Source organism: Salvelinus alpinus, chromosome 28 (assembly GCF_045679555.1).
Source record: "Salvelinus alpinus chromosome 28, SLU_Salpinus.1, whole genome shotgun sequence".
Lineage (NCBI taxonomy): Eukaryota > Metazoa > Chordata > Actinopteri > Salmoniformes > Salmonidae > Salvelinus > Salvelinus alpinus.
Window position 1 is genome coordinate 8,579,230 of NC_092113.1, and position 18,819 is coordinate 8,598,048.

An 18,819-nucleotide genomic window follows, 5' to 3' on the forward strand; every position below is an offset into this window, starting at 1 on the left:
ACCCAAGTTAAACAATTTAAAGGCAATGCTATCAAATACTAATTGAGTGTATGTAAACTTCTGACCCACTGGGAATGTGATGAAAGAAATAAAAGCTGAAATAAATCATTCTCTCTACTATTATTCTGACCTTTCACATTCTTAAAATAAAGTGGTGATCCTAACTGACCTAAGACAGGGAATTTTTACCAGGATTAAATGTCAGGAATTGTGAAAAACTGAGTTTAAATGTATTTGGCTAAGGTGTATGTAAACTTCCCGACTTCAACTGTACCATGTCAACCAAACTTTTAATCTCCTCCTAGTTTAGAAGATCCTGGAGTTTCAAGCTGGTCTGGAGAGAATTACAAGACCACAGAGCCGAGTAGCTAAAACACTTTTTGCCTTGATCCGATCTACTCTTTAAAAGTAAGTAGCGGGGACCTTATCAAACAAGAACAGAGATGTCCAGAATCACACGAAAGCATTTATTATGAACCACCTTAAAGACAGAAGCATATCAGCATAATTTATAATAATGTATGACATTATGTTCATCATATCCAGGTATTAGGCCTAATAGACGCATCTCAGCACGATGCAACATGGATTGGCATCATGGCAGATTGGATCTTTCAAGGTACTGGTCTGGGTGGGGTGCTGATTCTACCTGGGGGCTGCAGTCTCACAAAATCTAACCACGATCTATGGTTTATTTTAACCTAGCAGCATACCACCATGCATCCCACTGTTGGATGGCTTCTGAAGCTAAGCAGGGTTAGTCCTGGTCAGTTTCTGGATGGGAGACCAGATGTTGCTGGAAGTGGTGTTGAAGGGCCAGTTGGAGGCACCCTTTCCTCTGGTCTAAAAACAAAACATATTCCAATTTCCCTGGGCAGTGATTGGGGACATTGCCCTGTGTAGGATGCTGACTCTCCGATGGCATGTTAAATGGGTGTCCTGACTCTCTGTGTCACTAAAGATCCCATGGCACTTATTGTAGGGGTGTTAACCCTGGTGTCCTGGCTAAATTTCCAATCTGGCCTTCATGGCCACCTAATCATCTCCAGTTTACATTGGTCTCCTCTCCCATGTAACTATTCCCCAGGTTGTTGCTGTAAATGAGAATGTTCTCTACCTGGTAAAAAATAAAAGCTCAACAAGCCTCACCCAGGTTTATTTATCTTGCACTCAAACTGCTAGATTCGTTAACTCCAAAGGATGATAAAGCGTTCATTCAGATTACAGTAATCATATGCAGGAGGATTCTGAGGCAGCCAACAATGAATATATTTAGCGGTGCCATTTACAGTGGAAGTAGGTATTTTGCGTGGTGCAGTTAGTATATTTAACCTGTATGCTTACTGCGCTCCCTGGTGACCAGTGGACCTGTATGAATGAGTCCCTCACACTGGGGGACTGTGCCCAATTGACAAGCTGCTGCCTTAAGTCAACAGGGAGTCCTTCTAAAATTCTCCATCTGGATCGCATAGCTGTGTCAGGCGCCAGTTCAAACACATTGGAGAACTGAGAATGGGTAGCTTTCATGCACAGGGTCTAAGGTTGGGCCTACTAGGCTAAATGCAGCTATTTGTTTGTGTTGCATTTATGTGAAAGTGGTTATTAGCACATACCTGCTACCAAACTATACTATATAACACATGAGTAAACCATTTAAGCTTTCCCCACAAAAGGTGGGGTTGGTTGGTGGCTTGTGGTTCCACAACTTTTCTTTGAGTTGTGGCAATATGTATACGGACCCACAAATCCCTAATTCCTTACTAAATGCTTAAAACTACTAGCACAATGGACATGTGGCCCCTAAAATCTATTATTTGGAGTACTTCAAGAGAAATTGATGAAACATTTTAGGCTATGTAGAACAAGCCTATGAATATGAGGATTTGTAAAGCAACACATGATACATTACACATTGCATAATGTGGTGTAGCCTATCTCTCTAGCGACATACAGTAGTATCCTGTTCCATAGTTTCTTTATAAAATAAAATCTCTTCTTGAGCGACCAACTGCCATTCACTTCCTGCTACCCTTTGAGCCTTCTAGTCTGGGGTCAAGCTGTGTCTGACCCTGTCTTTTTAAATTATGAATATAATTAACCATTTCAAATATTTCAGCCACAGCACGAAACACAAACAATTACACTTTTAATCCCCCTAGTCTAACAAATAGTCACCTTAAACAATTCAGCTATTCTTCTGAAATCAGAATGTTTTCTCAGGGGGGTAAATGCCAAAGTAAATGCCAAAGTCTTTTAAATTGCCCAATAAGCTATTGAACTGCCAAAGCATCTCAAGTGAGCCACTGTGTCTCGTCTGTTGTCTCCACCAAATGGATTCGTGTTGTTAAACACTGGCACCACAGCTAGAGAGAGCACACTGACGTGTCCTTGTTCAGAGACAGCATCCACAGTGAGTATCCAGGAGTGAAACAAACGGACACTTGTTCACCTGGTTCTCCATCCCACACAGATGTGCCTTGATAGCCTCACCTATCCTCCCAAAAGAAAGGTCAACTCTTTCATAGGCCCCTTATATCTGCAAACACTTACAATGTAACCGAAATGTAGCAATGAACTATGTCAATATCAAACCAGTATTAGGAGGATAATGTTCAATTCAATACCATTATTTACATAGTTAAATAGTAATTTCTTAAATTGATATCATGTACAGTATAACAGTCCAGATAATTAACATTTCATCTCTGAATTGTATCAGCAAGAATTCTAATTCATAATTGTGCAATTCCTCCAATGACCGACAGATATATTTGTATGAGTTTGTGCCCCTCCATCAATGCCAATGTACCAAAGTGGTTCACAAAATCATATCCAATTCTCATATCTTGTTTGCTGCAGTTTTACCAACACTTGCCCTATTCATTGTGAAGGTCAGAATTGCGCAGAAACTTTAGATGCCAAGGTAGTGTGCCACAGAAGCGCAGAAAGTAAAATATGAGTTGATAAAATGGCATCATCAGAAGAATCGAAACTTTTGCAAAAGACAATTCAACAGAATTATGTAACTTACGGTCATCCTCTTCCTGGCATCTGACAAGGGATATTAAAACAACTTGGGATGCTACAAGTAGCAGAACAGTCCGTGAATCCACAAAGCTGAACATGTCTAAATATTAGACATGCAGGACCTTGGGGGAAGAAAAAGATGGGACGGATCAGACGATGCTCTCTTTTAATGGAGTGTATCTGTGTGTTCCCAGAGACTGCAGTCAACCTTCCAAAATCGAAGTGGAATCCAATGCGGGGCCCTAGCCGGCACTTTACACCCACCGCGTCAGAGCGAGAACAGCGGTTTTATGTCCACAGTACCTTCTACGAATCTTCGTATATTCCAAAATACTAGACCTCCCCCCGACCCCCAGTCAAGCTTGAAACCCAACCCACATCTCCCTCCCCTCAGCACCACCAGAATCTATTCTCCCAAGGACCTTTTACTTTCTCCTATTCCTCCCACGCGCTGCGAGGACGAGGTAGCATACCTATAAGTCACACTTTTTAGTTCGCTTTCGAACCCCCATTACAATAGCGTGGAGTATAGACACTCACCACAATTTTGCATTACAATATCTGAAGTAGACCTTTTCAGAATGTTGCTCAATAGGCTACAATAACCAATAACAGATTTGCCATTTTAGCATTTGCCGGTGGATTTAGGCCTTCACTGATAGGCCTACATTCATATTCAACTCGTGTTTATTCATACACTTTTTTTATTGGCACTTAAAATAGGCAACTCTATTATATATGGGCTTATAACAACTGTGTAATGCAGTAATGACCTGATGTCTGAATTACTTCTACATCATGGCTCTTTTGATGCAATAGTATCGGAAGTCTACCTGGGATCATGTCCATAGACGTGCAGTTTAGATTTAGGACCCAGAACAGCCTTACTCAGGTCAATAGATGAGAGACAGGCTTTTAAGATGGATCAGCTATTGTGCACACAAATATAGGATTACTGTATTGAAGTCCATGGATTCCCCCAAGAGGAAACAGATCTCCTCATTGAGAGTGAATGACACTATCGACCTGTCCACATATACAGGTGCCCACACTTGGCAAATGTTGTAGGCCTATATTTAGAAAGTCTCTACATTTCAATATTCTCTCTCTCTCTCTCTCGCTCTCTCTCGCTCTTTCTCTCTCTCTGTCTCTCTCGCTCTCTCTCTCAATTCAATTCAAATGGCTTTATTGGCATGAATTGTTAACAAACTTGGTGTTCATCTGCTCACAGGCCTCAAACTAACCTACATGTACAAAAAAGATATACAAAATAAAATAAGGCTAATCCACTTTGCTAACAATGGGAGTTGAGGGTGTTTGAAGTGGACTATGGTGTGAACTACTGTAGGGAGCACTGAGGGCATGGGAAACGGCCAGCCTGTCTCTGAGGATTAAATCAATCTAAACCTGTCTGACTCTACAGAGATTCTTGGATTATGGCTTTATGGGTGTCTAATTATTGCGGGACCTGAGGCTACCTCTGGGTGTGTAGAGCAGTCCAGTCGATGACAGTGTTATGTCATGGTCACGTTGCATACTTAGGGTCAGTCAGAGTTTCGGCAAGAGGCCTGTCTGTTTGAGCAAAGACCAGTTGACATGAGGCTGTGAGAACCAGTTAAAAGAAGATGTCTGCCATGACTGTTTGCAATGGATATTAAGGGGCTGGAAACTGAAGGCGTGTTGTAGGCATTTCCAGTAACTTTCCTGCATATGCAGTAATAGTGTTGGCTTGATTAAAAGTAACTGTGAACAGAAATACAAACCAACTGTAATTACTCAGCAAGCAGCACCGCACTGTCTATTCTAAACCAACAATGTATCCCTTCAAATTACAGTAATGTCCACCGGTACATGGAGCTTGTTGCTATTGCTAATGTTATACTAGTTACCTGTCACAACAGTTCAGATGTCCAACAGTCCTCTCCAGGCAAACAAAATGGGCTTTGACAGGGTTTCCTGTCTCTCCAGTACCATAACATTCCTGATCGAGACAAGATAACACTTATGTCAGACTCTCTTCATTGTGAAGCTCAGAAGTTGTGAACCAGGGGATGAAATGCCTCTACGATCTTTATCGTGTATCTTTCTGAGACTGATCGGGCCAGGTGAGAGGGTCTGAAAGCGGGTCTTTGTTGAGTGGAGAGGCACAGTCACACCGGGGTCAACACCTTTTAGAGAGTCCTGTCATACAGGGAAGAAAGAGTCTGAACCCACCAACACACCCCTGATCACTTTCTGCAGATACAGTAACAACTGATCCAGGGACAGTTTTATTATTTGGTGCATATTGGTTATGGTTAGGATTGGGGAAGGGAGAGCTGATCCTAAATCAGTTGATTTGGAAGAACATAGGAAGCATCTTGACCGATGCAGTCCTCATACCTGTTCCTAAAGCAACTAGCGAGCTCTGAATGTCTGTCAGAGTGTTGTCTTAAATGACCATCATGCCTGTCCTAGCTGAACCAATAATATGTTCCATTGAGACAATAGACCACATCACACTCTCCTTCTCATTAACACCCTCTCCAATATACAAGGTCAAGCCGGGTTAACGTTGCCAGGTTATATGAATGAAGATGGAAGATCAGTATCTGTTTAAGAGGACGGTGTCTTGATTTAAGGGCCAATCTTATTGGGCAGTAACAACAAGAAGCTGGACTTAAGCAAAATGTGCATAGCCCCAAAGCATGATTATTCTGCTTGAATAGAAAATTGGATGGTCAAACGTCCTTTTCTTGCAACATATCTCATTATACCACTGTACAATAACTCGCACTTTGACCTGTGTAGTAATTCAGTAATTACTCCAGTAATTGTAAATGAATTCTAGTACATTTTTAGGGAAACTGTTGAGGTACTGATCACTTCTTACAGTACTTCACAGCAGGGTTTTATGATACATGCAGTCATACATAGGTGGTGGTCCACCTACACCGGCATCCCTCCATCGCTTAATATCCCATCAACAATATTCATCGATTTTTCTTCCTCTCAGAATACAACCCACGTCCTCACATTACCATTCATGTAAAGCAGGTGGTTGATAAAGACTACAACGGTGGTTAATCAGTTGACTGTGGCAGATTTCCAGGAGAAACAGGGAGAAAATGGGCGATTGATAGATCCTAGGACCTACAGTAGGGGCATACACTGAGTGTACAAAACATTAAGAACAGCTGCTCTTTCAATGACATAGACTGACCAGGTGAATCCAGGTGGAAGCTATGATCCCTTATTGACGTCACCTGTTAAATCCACTTCAATCAGTGTAGATGAAGGGGAGGAAACAGGTTCAAGAAGGATTTTTAAGCCTTTAAACAATTGAGACATGGATTGTGTGTGTGTGCCATTCAGAGGGTGAATGGTCAAGACAAAATATTTAAGTGCCTTTGAACGGGGTATGGTAGTACATTTACATTTACATTTAAGTCATTTAGCAGACGCTCTTATCCAGAGCGACTTACAAATTGGAAAGTTCATACATATTCATCCTGGTCCCCCCGTGGGGAATGAACCCACAACCCTAGTAGGTGCCAGGCGCACCGATTTGTGTCAAGAACTGCAACGCTGCTGGGTTTTTCACGCTCAGCAGTTTCCTGTGTGTGTCAAGAATGGTCCATCACCCAAAGGACATCCAGCCAGCTTGACACAACTGCGGGAAGCATTGGAGTCAACATGGACCAACATCCCTGTGGAAAGCTTTCGACACCTTGTAGAGTCCATGCCCTGACGAATTGAGGCTCAATATTAGAAAGGTGTTCCTATTGTTTGGTGTACTCAGTGTAGAACTGGAATAAACTGGTAACTGACAAAATAAAGGAAATAGCAACATAAAGTGTCTCAATAGGGTGTAGGTGTCTGGAACTCTATCAGAGTAATGTGACATCATTCTTCCATGAGAAATTCCATAATTTGGTGTTATGTTGATGGTGGTGGAAAACACTGTCTCAGGTGCCACTCTAGAAACTCCCAGAAGTGTTCAATCGGGTTGAGATCTGGTGACTGAGACGGCCGTGGCCTACGGTTTACATTGTTTTCATGCTCATCAAACCATTCAGTGACCACTCATGCCCTGTGATGGCGTCATTGTCATCATATTGGTGCATAGCCATGGTTGCCAAAATATTGGCCTGCCCAGCATTTTTATACATGGCCCTAAGCATGATGGGATGTTAATTGCTTAATTAACTCAGGAAACCGCAACTGTGTGGAAGCACCTACTTTCAATATATTTTGTATCCCTCGTTTACTCAAGTGTCTCCATTATTTTGGCAGTTACCTGTGCATAGATCTGCAATCTGCACTGAAAGCATCACTCAAATGCATGCCTACTAGACGGCCATCTTGGGGACTTATTTGGAATGTTCTGTTTTACGGTTTTACTTCTGCTGGATTTCTCAGTGTACCATGCCTTATGATCACAACAATAGATCAATTGAACTGCGCCTCCACAATGGTAGCCAAGGTCCATAGAACTTAATGTGAGATAGAAAACTGTCCATTCTAGACATTTCTCTCGTTCCCCTGAATGTACGCTGCCTCCGTCTCCCTGAGCACACAATAGGCCTCTGTGTGCTGGGCCCACGGAATGCTGTGAGATGGCAGGGCAGTGGGGATCGCTGCTTGATGAGGATGGTGGGTGGGGGGTTGAGGAATGGTGAGGTAGGTAGGAGGATGGAGGGGTTGGGGGGGGGTTGATCATTCAGGACTGTTTGACTGCAAAGAGGCTCCAGGGGTCTAGAGGGTGTCTAGGTTTCGGCACGGTGGCCGCTGTGGAGGGGTGGCTGTGGTTTGCTGAGTACACAGAGAGGGGGGGGGGGGGGGGGGCTGCTTCAACGTACCTGGGGAAGTCGAGCAAAGGACAAGGCCATTCTCAGTCTATAAAATATATTTGTTTTTGTATCCATTTTCTATTATAATTTCATAAATGGTGCAGGAGGTAACATTTGTAAAATTGGATAGCTTACCCAGATTACCAAATAGTAGATAACAGGGGACCAAATAACATGGGACCAAAAAGGTGATAGAATATAATCTACATTTTTTTCAACGCTGTACAATTGCACTGTGTTTAACTAGAGGAACTCTAACTTCTGCTGAAGAGAATGAGGAAAATCTGTGGAATATTTGGGTTTCAGTGCACATCTCTGGTGTAAAGATCTCTTGGTGAAAAAACTCCCTCCAGTGGAAGTTGGGTAGAACTGTCTGGCTACTCTTGCTTTAGCGGTGTGCCTTGTTTGTGTGTGTGCGTGTGTGTGTTTGTGTGTGTGCGTGCGTGTGTGTGCGTGTGCCTGTTTGCACTGTAAGGCCTGTATGTCTGTGTCATTATGGGGATGAATGTGGGAGAGAGTAAGGTTGGCATTGAGCAAGAATTCCATTCACGCTGGGTGGTAGATGGATAATGGACCGTGTTCTTTAATTTGAGAAGCGAAATGAACGATGCATCAAATCTCTACAATTCTCTAATTAGGGACCACTCTGCACACAATTAAAATGTTCCTTTCGCTACGATCAATATCAAATGAACGTCTAAGAAGTCATCTAAAATTGAAAGCAGAGGATAGGTTGAGATTGGATAGCAATTCCCTTTGGATAGTAGAAGCATAAAATGAAGACGTCGCAGACACTTTGTTCCTCATTGGCTTTTCTTCCAGCATCATTCTAACCTTCTGTCCTACAAAGTAGAAAGCATGCCTCTCAGACCCAAGAGAGTTTAGCGAGGGTCAGAAAAACAAACCTTTCAAACCAAGACGTTTTGCCGCCAATTTTAGCATACCGCCAACTTTTTGCAGACTTTTCTTTATACTGCATATGAACGATTTTGCCAACAACAAAGCCTGTACTTTTATTTCCACCAACCGACGTAGTCATGATTGTGGTAATATGTTGAAAAGTCCTGCCAAAACCCTCAGTATTAATACAAAACAAACAACATCCCCTCTTCCTCAGAGAACGCCGGCGTAAATGGAGAAAGATGCCAGTGAGAAGTAGCCTGATCTTCTTTAGCACTTCATGAAGTAGTTGTGATATTGGGGTTGTGTGCACTTTCTGATATGTGCTTGTGTGAAATCGTCCAATGATATTAGCTGGGTACAAGGTTGCGTAGGTTACTTTCTAAATGTAATCCATTACAGTTACTAGTAGGTTACTTGTCCAAAATTGTAATCTGTAGCGTGACTTTTGTATTACCAAAACTCAGTAACGTAACCTGATTACTTTCCGTTACTTTTGGATTACTTTCCCTTTAACAGGCATTAGAAGGAGACAAAAATGTTCCATCAAACACATATGGTGTGTCATCATAATGGTTTCTAACTTGTGGTCAGACTCGCTCATGTGGAACAAACTTAAATTTGCACCTTTTTTCAATGTTGAATTGAATGTCATTGAAAAAACAGAAAGGTGTCATAATGCATTTTGTTCCGCAAACATCCTTTCTGAATTTAAAAGTAATCCAAGAAGTAATCATGAAGTTTTTCTAAAGTATCTGTAATCTGATTAGAATATTTTAGCTGGTAACGTAATTGATTACAGTTAGTTTATCAGATTACATGTAACTGATTACATATTATCAGTTACTCCCCAACCCTGGCCGGGTAGATACCACTATTTGAGACGCCCTGAACTGCTGAAGGAAATCCCAGACAAGCTTTGGACCCAACAGAAATATATAGCAGTTTCTCCTAAATCCAGGATATCATGGTGACATTTTAGGTGAGTCTGTTAACTACTATATTTCACCAGAATACTTTTTGACCCATAATCCTGTCCAAACACAGAATCTCCAACCCCCAAGTCTTTCAAACTGAGTGTCCATTGTAGGTTCTTCTAAGCTCCAGGGCTTTATCCAGGCTCTCAGACTACTGAGGCTGAATCAAAGCAGCAGGAACCGGTATATTTATTTTCCTGTGTGAGACGACGGGGGGGTAGTTAAGTTTGTGCAGGCAGGGTGGGTGGGGCATGGGGGCTTCTCACACAAGATGGAGGCTGAGGGGACAAAGCTGGCATTCATGGGCTTCAGGAATGGAAAACATTTTCTCCTGAAAACAGAGAAGCTACAACCGGGAGAGGTAGTGTAGGGAGACCATTGGTTAGCGTGTGGCCCTTTGGAGCAGTCACATTCCTAGCGAGGAAAATCCAAAGGCTCCACCAGTGCCGGGTGAGGCCTCGTTTATTTGGTAATGCAGGTAATGCTATGTCACCTCGTAGAGTCAATCTGGAAGTGGATACTATAGCATTCTACCCAACAGCTGTACAGACTATACAGTCTAAAACCCATGTAACCTTATACGGGTGGGTGCAGGAACTTTTCAACTACGAGGACGTTTGGATGGGGAGTCTGGGGACCATTGGGGGCCTTGACTGTCTGCATGACAATAATGTCTCCTGAAAGAATTCCTTGAAGTGCCTTGAAGTGAGCTCCTCTTGATAGAATCTTGGTAAATGTAATCCACCAAGTTATTCCTCTCCTTAGTGAGGTTTTTCATACTACATGAGAGATAGATATCCAATAAGGTACACATTGTAACTGTTTAAAGATTTGAGAAAAAGTTGATAGTGTAGGTTCCTATTATTTTATGTTTACTGTAATAGCCCATAACCAGTCAAATAATTTCCCCTTAGCAGGAGAGGCTAATTTATACCAGTGTGCTGATAATGCTGAAGAAAAGGTCAGTTAGTGTGTTGTACACAGACACTGAGCACATGAAGGATCAGAGAGGTGAGGAGCGATGTGTGGGCAGGCTGCCCAGACAGAGACTGAAGAACAAGACAGGAAGCCAGTCCCCTCACTCAGAGGCTTGTGGGTAGGAACACTGGGCCTGTGTGTGCGTGTGTGTGTGCGTGTGTGCGTGTGTGTGTGCGCGCGAGTGCGCGTGCGTGCGAGAGAGAGAGTGTACTTGCGCGTGATGGACCCCTGAGAGATGCCCTCTCATGGATACAACAGACACACAGACAGTGACACAGCCCGGATGTGAGGTGCTAGGTCTGGAGTGAGTCTGCCACCTGCAGGCAGAGACGTAAACAGACAGCAGAACAGGTCTTCTAGGTTTATTATGGAGCAGCATTGAGTTGCCTCAGCCTAGAAATGTAAACCGCCAGCTGCCCTGCCCTACTGATCTTAAAACGGTTGTGTATTTACTGTTTTTCAAGGTTGTGGATTTGAAAGGGTTGTGCATAGGGGGACAGGTTGTTACTTTAAACAAACAATAGAGTAACAGTGATGACGTGTTTTTTAGGCTCTAACTCCTGCATGGCTCATTGGCCAAAGCCTATGGGGAACTGGATGTTGGAGGTTTTTTTGGAGGGTATCTGGATAAACGCAGAGAATAACTGACTGATATTACATCATTGAACAAAACGTCTAAGATCTCCTAAGCGTGTGTTAACTTCACACCTCGCTTTCTGCGTTTATCCCAAAACCCCATTCTTTCCCTATTCATTTCCTGGGGCAGCAGGCAGCCTAGTGGTTAGAGCGTTGGGCCAGTAACTGAAAGGTTGCTAGATTGAGTCCCCGAGCTAACAAGGTAAAAAGCTGTTGTTCTGCCCCTGAACATCGCAGTTAAACCCATTGTTCCTAGGCTGTCATTGTAAATAAGAATTTGTTCCTAACTGACTTGCCTAATAAAATAAAAGTACACATTGTTACAACTGTAGTTTCCATCTCATCCAAGGAACTCTGTAGTTCTGTCAATGGTCATTGTGTTCTTGATCACCTCCCTGACAAGGCCCTGTTTGGTCAGATGGTCAGCTCAAGGCAGTCTGGGTAGTTTCATATTTTTACAATTTCCCAATGATGGAGACCACTGTGCTCTTGGAAACTTTCAACACTCTAGAAATTGTTTTATACCCTTCCACAGATATATGCCTCATCACAATTCTATCTCGGGGATCTACTGGCAGTTCCTTAGACTTCATGGTATAGTTTCTGCTCTGAAATGCACTGTCAACTGTGGGATCTTATATAGACAGGTGCGTTTCTTTGTAAATTAAGTGCACACAATTGAATTGGCCATAGGTGGACTCCAGTCAAGTTGTAGTGACATCTCTAGGATTATCAACGACAATGTGATGCACCGACAATGTGAGCTCAATATGGAGTGTCATAGCAAAGGGTTGGGAATACTTATGTAAATGAGATATTTCTGTGTTTCATTTTCAATAGCCTACATTTGCAAAAACGTCTAAAAACATGTTTTCACTTTGTCATTGAGGGGTATTTGTGTGTAGATGGGGGAGAAAATCAACGTAATTCATTTTCAATTCAGGCTGTAACACAACAAAATGTGGAATAAATCAAGAATACTTTCTGAAAGCAATGTATGCTACGTGACACACTACCATATGGTGTCGCTACACAAGCTACAATGACTAGGAGATTTCCCAATGCCGTCTCTGCCCATTGCCATGCTTCATTTCACCATAGCCAATGTAACCATGAAATTGTAAGCAGTTGAATTCACTTTTTTTGTGTGGAAATTGTATTATTTATTTATTCACATTTATTCACAGGTGATAATACAACTTCTTGTTCAACAGTTGTAACAAGGTTAGATCATATTACATTTTACAGCAAGGTGTTTAAAGGTCTTGGCAATGTTTTCCATAGAAATTGCTCAGAAAAGTATCCTATAATTAGATTTGTACTGTGCCCCTAGCCACTGAATCACGCAGTTGAAATTATACCCATACCCGTGCCATGGATCGTACATTTCTCACCCTCTTACCGGGAAAAAGTCTAATCTGGATCCTCGGGACGTAAAACTCTCACGTCACCCCATTGAAGTTGACAGCTCTACCCAGGTAAGAGTTAAGATTGGGGTTATGTAAAGGTCAGGGTAATGGTAGGGGTTTAGGTTTAGGTTAGGTTTGAGGTTTAGGTTATGGACGTCCCAAGGATCCCGAAACAGCACAGCCATCTTCCCGTTCTGGATTCACTTGTCATTGGTCACTGGCCCATTTCATCTGTCGACCAACTTCTGCCAGTCACAACTCCACCCCCCACGCGATAGTATCAAGTCCTCAAGCGCGCTCGCGTGCGTGAAAACTGACATAAAGCCTCCGAGGAACGAAGCACTGGACACAGATCTGATGCCTCTACAGTGTTTATTATATTCTAAGTGTATTGTTCTTTTGGTTGCGATCCACCCCTTTAATAATGCATTGTCTGAAACGTCTGCGGACTACTAATGCGGGAGTTTTACAACTGCTCAAACACGCTGTCAACTCCGCACGGGTTGGGAGTGACAGCAATGGCTTATCCAGGATCGAGCAACAATCTCAGCTGTTATGCACAAGCGCAGCATCACACAGCCAGCGTCAGCAACCCTTCCATCATCAAGCTGTCAATGACATGGACGAAGCAGAGTGCAGGTAAATACATACTCTTTCCCTAATTGGTACTGTAGAATAATGTGACTATGCAGTGCCTACAGAAGGGTTGCCCAACTGGCGGCTCATAGGCCAAATTCGACTAGCACGTGATTTTATTTAAACCCCCATTTATTCAAATACATTTTCATTGTTGGACATGCAATACTTTAAAATCACCCGGATATCAATTTTAATTAAGGAAATATTTCCCCATGTATTCCCACCCATAAATATAGACATATGTTATCGTATCCTAATGTAATACAGGTTTGAAATGATTATGTTTTTGTCTATATCTTTGTGCTTCTTGATGTCAAGCTGGAACAATTTATATAATTGTTCCAGCCCCCCGACCATCTGCTCAAGAAAGAATCGGCCCACATCTGAATTTAGTTGGGGAACCCTGGCCTACAGTAGTGACAAGTTGTCTCAAAGAGTGAAATTATATTCTTCTGTTGAGATCCTATAGGGTCATTCCATTTAATTTAAATCACTTTTTGACCGCACCCCTTTTGATTTGAACGAAACTTTCTATACATATTTGCCCATGGTAAAGTGGACAGAAAGTAACTTTTTGGACCTGAATGCCAAAACATTTCGAAAATGGAAGTGCTCGAAGTTGACCCATTTTGCATACACTAACCTACCATGAGACAGCCATGTCTTCATCACTGGAAAAGATTAACAGTCGAGTTTGATATAATTTAAAAGCTTACAAACAGGGTTGTCAAACTATTTAATAATTTATTGAAACATAAGACAAACATATATAATCATGTAATTTTTAAACCTTTAATTTAAATTATCAAAATTAATCTAATTTTCGCATGTTATAATTTAGACCCTATTTTACATAATCGGCGTGTTTGTGTTGTGTCCGTCATCGGTTAAGACACAGCATGCTCTTGAATACAGGGTGGGTGTCATGTTGCTGTCTCGACTTCTGTATGCCTGGCTATGAAAAGCCAACTGACATTTACTCCTGAGGTGCTGACCTGTTGCACCCTCTACAACCACTGTGATTATTATTTGACCCTGCTGGTCATCTATGAAAGTTTGAACATCTTGAAGAACGATCTGACCTTAATGGCTATGTACTCTTATAATTTAATGGCTATGTACTCTTATAATCTCCACCCGGCACTGCCAGAAGAGGACTGGCCACCCGTAGCCTGGTTCCTCTCTAGGTTTCTTCCTAGGTTCCCTGACTTTCTAGGGAGTTTTTCCTAGCCACCGTGATTCTACATCTCCATTGAGTACTCTCTGGGGTTTTAGGCTCGGTTTCTGTATAAGCACTTTGTGTAACTGCTGATCTAAAAAGGGCTTTATAAATACATTTGATTGATTGACTGAAATGGGAATGAAATGTACATTTCAACTTTAAAATGGTAGCACAAAGATGGTTGGAGGTCCAAACATCAAAGGATGTTGAATTGAATGGGAATATTAGTTGTTTTAAATTATACTGTCAATCCTCCATAGGAAACCTATTGAAATCATAGAAAGATAGATAATACAATAGACATTTGCATTTATGATGATATTCCACGATGAGTTGTGTTTCTGTGATTGAATGACTTGCACCCTTATTCAAGAGCATGCTGTGTCTCAACCGATGGCGGGCACAACACAAACACCTCAGAGGATGTAAAATAGGGTCTAAGCTATAACATTGTCGAAAAGCAAAATAAAAAAATTATCCGTAAAAAATTTTTTTTTTTAAGTACGTAATCGTTATTAAAATAATTACAACTCAAGAAATTCTAAAATAGTTTGTCAACCCTGTTTTGAAAGCTTTTAAGTGATATCAAACTCAACCGTTTATTTTTTCCAGTGATGAAGACATGGACGTCTCATGGTAGGGTGGGGCATGCAAAATAGGTCAACTTTGAGCACCTCGATCAGCTAAATGTTTTGGCATTCAGGTCACTTTCATACCGCTTCTCCCATAAGCAAATATGTATGGGAAGTGTTGTTCAAATCTAAAGGGGTGCGGGGATAAAAAGAGATTGAAACCAAATGGAAGGACCCTATAATAATGAGTTACTGATTTTCAGTGAACTGCATGTACTTTAACGAGTCATTTCAATAAATGTAGCTGTAGCTTGGTGGTGGAAGTTGAACTAAATTCAAATCTTGGTAGTGTTTTCAGTAGTTACCCACTGGGCACAGACGTCAATTCAATTGGTTCAACGTCATTTCATTGTAATAATGTGGAAGCAACCTTGATTCAACCAGTGCGTGCCCAGTAGGTAATACATTGTTTTGCCATGTAGTGGTGTAGCTAACTACTGGAACTACACACTACATTTTACAAAAAGAACAGGAAATATGGCTAAAGTAGGCAATATTTCCTTTCTTTTTCGCCATCAGACATGCCTAATTTTCACTTGAAACATAGTTTTTGTGTTTAATAGGCTAAATGACACATTCTGTTAACGTCTGACTCCAGAGTGATCTGTTCTTGCAATTTGTAGTCTATGACATTTCAGTTTTAGATATGAAAATGTATCATGACGTAGTTTGGATGTAGTGAACTACTTTTACAAAGTAACTTTAGTTAAGTAACTATATGTTTCTTTAGGGTAGCTTAACTTCTTCCAGTGTGAAGTAATCGGTAGCTTGGTAAACCACGCTGAGTGTACAAAACATTAGGAACACCTTCCTAATATTGAGTTGCACCCCATTTTTCCCTCAGAACAGCCTCAATTGGTCGGGGCGTGGATTCTACAAGTTGTCGAAAGCGTTCCACAGGGACGCTGGCCCATGTTGACTCCAATGCTTCCCACAGTTGTGTCAAGTTGGCTCGATGTCCTTTGGGTGGTGGACCATTCTTGATACACACAGGCAACTGTTGAGTGTGAAAAACCCAGCAGCGTTGCAGTTCTTGACACAAATCGGCATCATGAACTGTGTCTCAATTGTCTCAAGGCTTAAAAATCCTTCTTGAACCTGTCTCCTCCCCTTCATCTACACTGATTGAAGTGGATTTAACAAGTGATATCAATAAGGGATCATAGCTTTCACCTTGTATTCACCTGGTCAGTTTATATGTCAGGGAGAGAGCAGCTGTTCCTAATGTTTTGTACACTCAGGGTATATTTTCAGAGTACCATCCCTATAACTGCTGATTTTGTGTTCAAATTAGGCTCGTCAACAGAAAATGAAATTAAGCTATTATTTTTTGATTCAGACATTTTGTTATGCATACAAAGTGGACTTCAAACGAACTTCCCAATAATACTCCATCCAAACAACTACAGTAGTATTGACATCACAGGAAGTTGGTGGGACCTTAATAGGGGAGGACAGGCACGTGGTAATGGCTGGAGCGGAAAAAGGGGAATGGTATTAAATACATCGCCATTCCATTTGCTCCGTTCCAGCCATTATTATGAGTTGTCCTCCCCTCAGCAGCCTCCACTGATTGACATGATGCACTGTGTTGTCTGGTCTTCACAGGAGCAGGTTGATCTCTGGGATGGAGGACCTTCTCTTCTACACCATTACAGAGGGCAAAGAGATGATCCCTGTCTCTCAGTTCATCTCTGTGAGTCTCCAACTCATCACATCCACCCTCACTGTGTGCCACCAAACAACACTAACCCATACAGTGTTTTTATTATTTAACCGATTTATTTAGTTTTTTTGCTGGAATGCGCATTGATCATATTGACAACTACTCCGGCTTTCTGTGACGTCCTTTTAAAGTTGACCCAACATGTACTGTACCACAACACATTGCGGCCTTTAGGCTTGCTGTTTTCACTTGAGCTAAATGCACACCGAAGGAATCCCAGGAAGTGTAAGACGAGCCAAGGCAGGAATCCATCACACCATATCACCAGCCCAGGCTCAGGTTTGAAAAGTGTTGAGGAAACACCTTATGTAACTTTATGACTAATAGACAGGTGTAGCTGTTGTTAGGCTAGAAGTGAATTCTCTTAACCCTTTACACTCGGGGCAATTGGCCTCTATGGATAGGGCAAAATTGAAATGTTTCTTACAGGAGAAATATGAAATGCATAAGCATTGTAGCAATTGAACGGGAACCGTTTGGAGATTGCGGGAACATTATTAGACCAAAGTGGAGGACACAACAGTTCAACTGACACATGAATCCAAGCATTACAGTGTTGATTTTATGTGCATTTTATATTTACTGTACTTTTCGCCACAAAATACATTTTTTGGGGGGGAACTCAATTTACTTTAAAATGACTAAAACCAAATCAAAACTTTGTAGAAATAATAATGTGCCTATATTCATACAGTTTCTTGACTGTCCAGCTCACTAATAATCACTAGACAGTCAGGTCGCATCGATAATTCCCTAAGCTATGGTTATGGGACTATTATTAGCACATTTTGACAGCAAGGAAATATAACACATTTTCAGTGCGGCCCTCTGGACCTTGTTGAAGACTGAATGTGGCCCCCGGAGCAAAATGAGTTTGACACCCCTGCTCTGGATACATTCAGTAACATGATAAGAATATTCCTGGAAAATGTGACGTAGGTGCAACTTAAGACAAATAAATTACAAAGGTTTGGGTGAGAGGACTGACTGGTGTCTCCATGTGGCCACACACCTCTCCAAAGTGTGCACAGATCCTAAGCTATTTCAATGCACTTTTATGACACAAAGTAGAGTCTTCAACTACAAGGTACTTTTTGAAGCTCTCCTAGCTGTGCCGTTGAGGAACTAGAGCAAGCACACCTGTAGTTGTTTTGTTTGGAACACAGCCCTGCATCCTCACCCTCACACAATTACTGTCGTTGTTTAGGCAATCCAAAAACGGTCCATTATAAATCACAATCAGGGTCAGGTGGGCATCATTTGAAAGCTTGTTCGATTGCCAACATGACTAGTTAAGTTGTAAAATATGATTTTACAGGCAAAACAGAGAAACAGATTGTAATTTTGGTCCACATGGAATCAGGAGTGCATTCAGGTGCTTGTTCCACTGCGGTTTTTATTTTAAATAAAACATTTTTTTTTTTTACACAATAGACAACAGGCAATTTCTGTTCAGAACAACCCAGGGTATGACGCCATGTCAACTGTACATCAAACATAGGTGATGATCATAAACACTGTATACAGTATGACATGGGCTTTTATGATATGGAAATGTGAAGTGCACATTTGGACTCATGGGTGTTTGGCTTGCTTGTATGACATCAAAGCGGTATTGATTGTAATGATCAACGACTCATCTTTCAAAGAAATACATAGAGCACTCAAAATGTACAGCATTTCCCTCACTCGGACAACAAAACATTTGCAAAAGTTTCCCAATTCGCGGGAGGGATGGAGGTGTCTTCTCGTCGCGTGCGGTGCTCAGGATCAGATGTAGTGCGTCTTGTTTTGTGTGTGGTGGCCAAAGGGAACGCAGTAGCAGGGGAGTGCGCAGTGCT

General features: G+C 41.7%; 2 protein-coding genes across 3 annotated transcripts in view; one reads left to right on the forward strand and one right to left on the reverse strand.

Moving 5' to 3' along the window:
- Positions 1-3,323, reverse strand: part of LOC139557098 (collagen alpha-1(II) chain-like) — a 29,922-nt gene extending 26,599 nt beyond the window's left edge. The window contains exon 1 of one of the 2 annotated variants that reach the window (XM_071371466.1): positions 3,032-3,323. In XM_071371466.1, the coding sequence (XP_071227567.1) occupies positions 3,032-3,125 (94 nt within the window). In that variant the 5' untranslated portion in view covers positions 3,126-3,323. The remainder of the gene's footprint in view (positions 1-3,031) is intronic. The other variant, XM_071371465.1, reaches the window with a different exon arrangement.
- Positions 3,324-12,774: 9,451 nt separating this feature from the next.
- The window catches only part of LOC139557099 (glutaminase kidney isoform, mitochondrial-like), a 30,704-nt gene continuing 24,659 nt past the window's right edge, over positions 12,775-18,819 (forward strand). The window contains exons 1-2 of the mRNA XM_071371467.1: positions 12,775-13,398; positions 16,861-16,948. Of these exons, the coding sequence (XP_071227568.1) occupies positions 13,184-13,398; positions 16,861-16,948 (303 nt within the window). The 5' untranslated portion in view covers positions 12,775-13,183. The remainder of the gene's footprint in view (positions 13,399-16,860; positions 16,949-18,819) is intronic.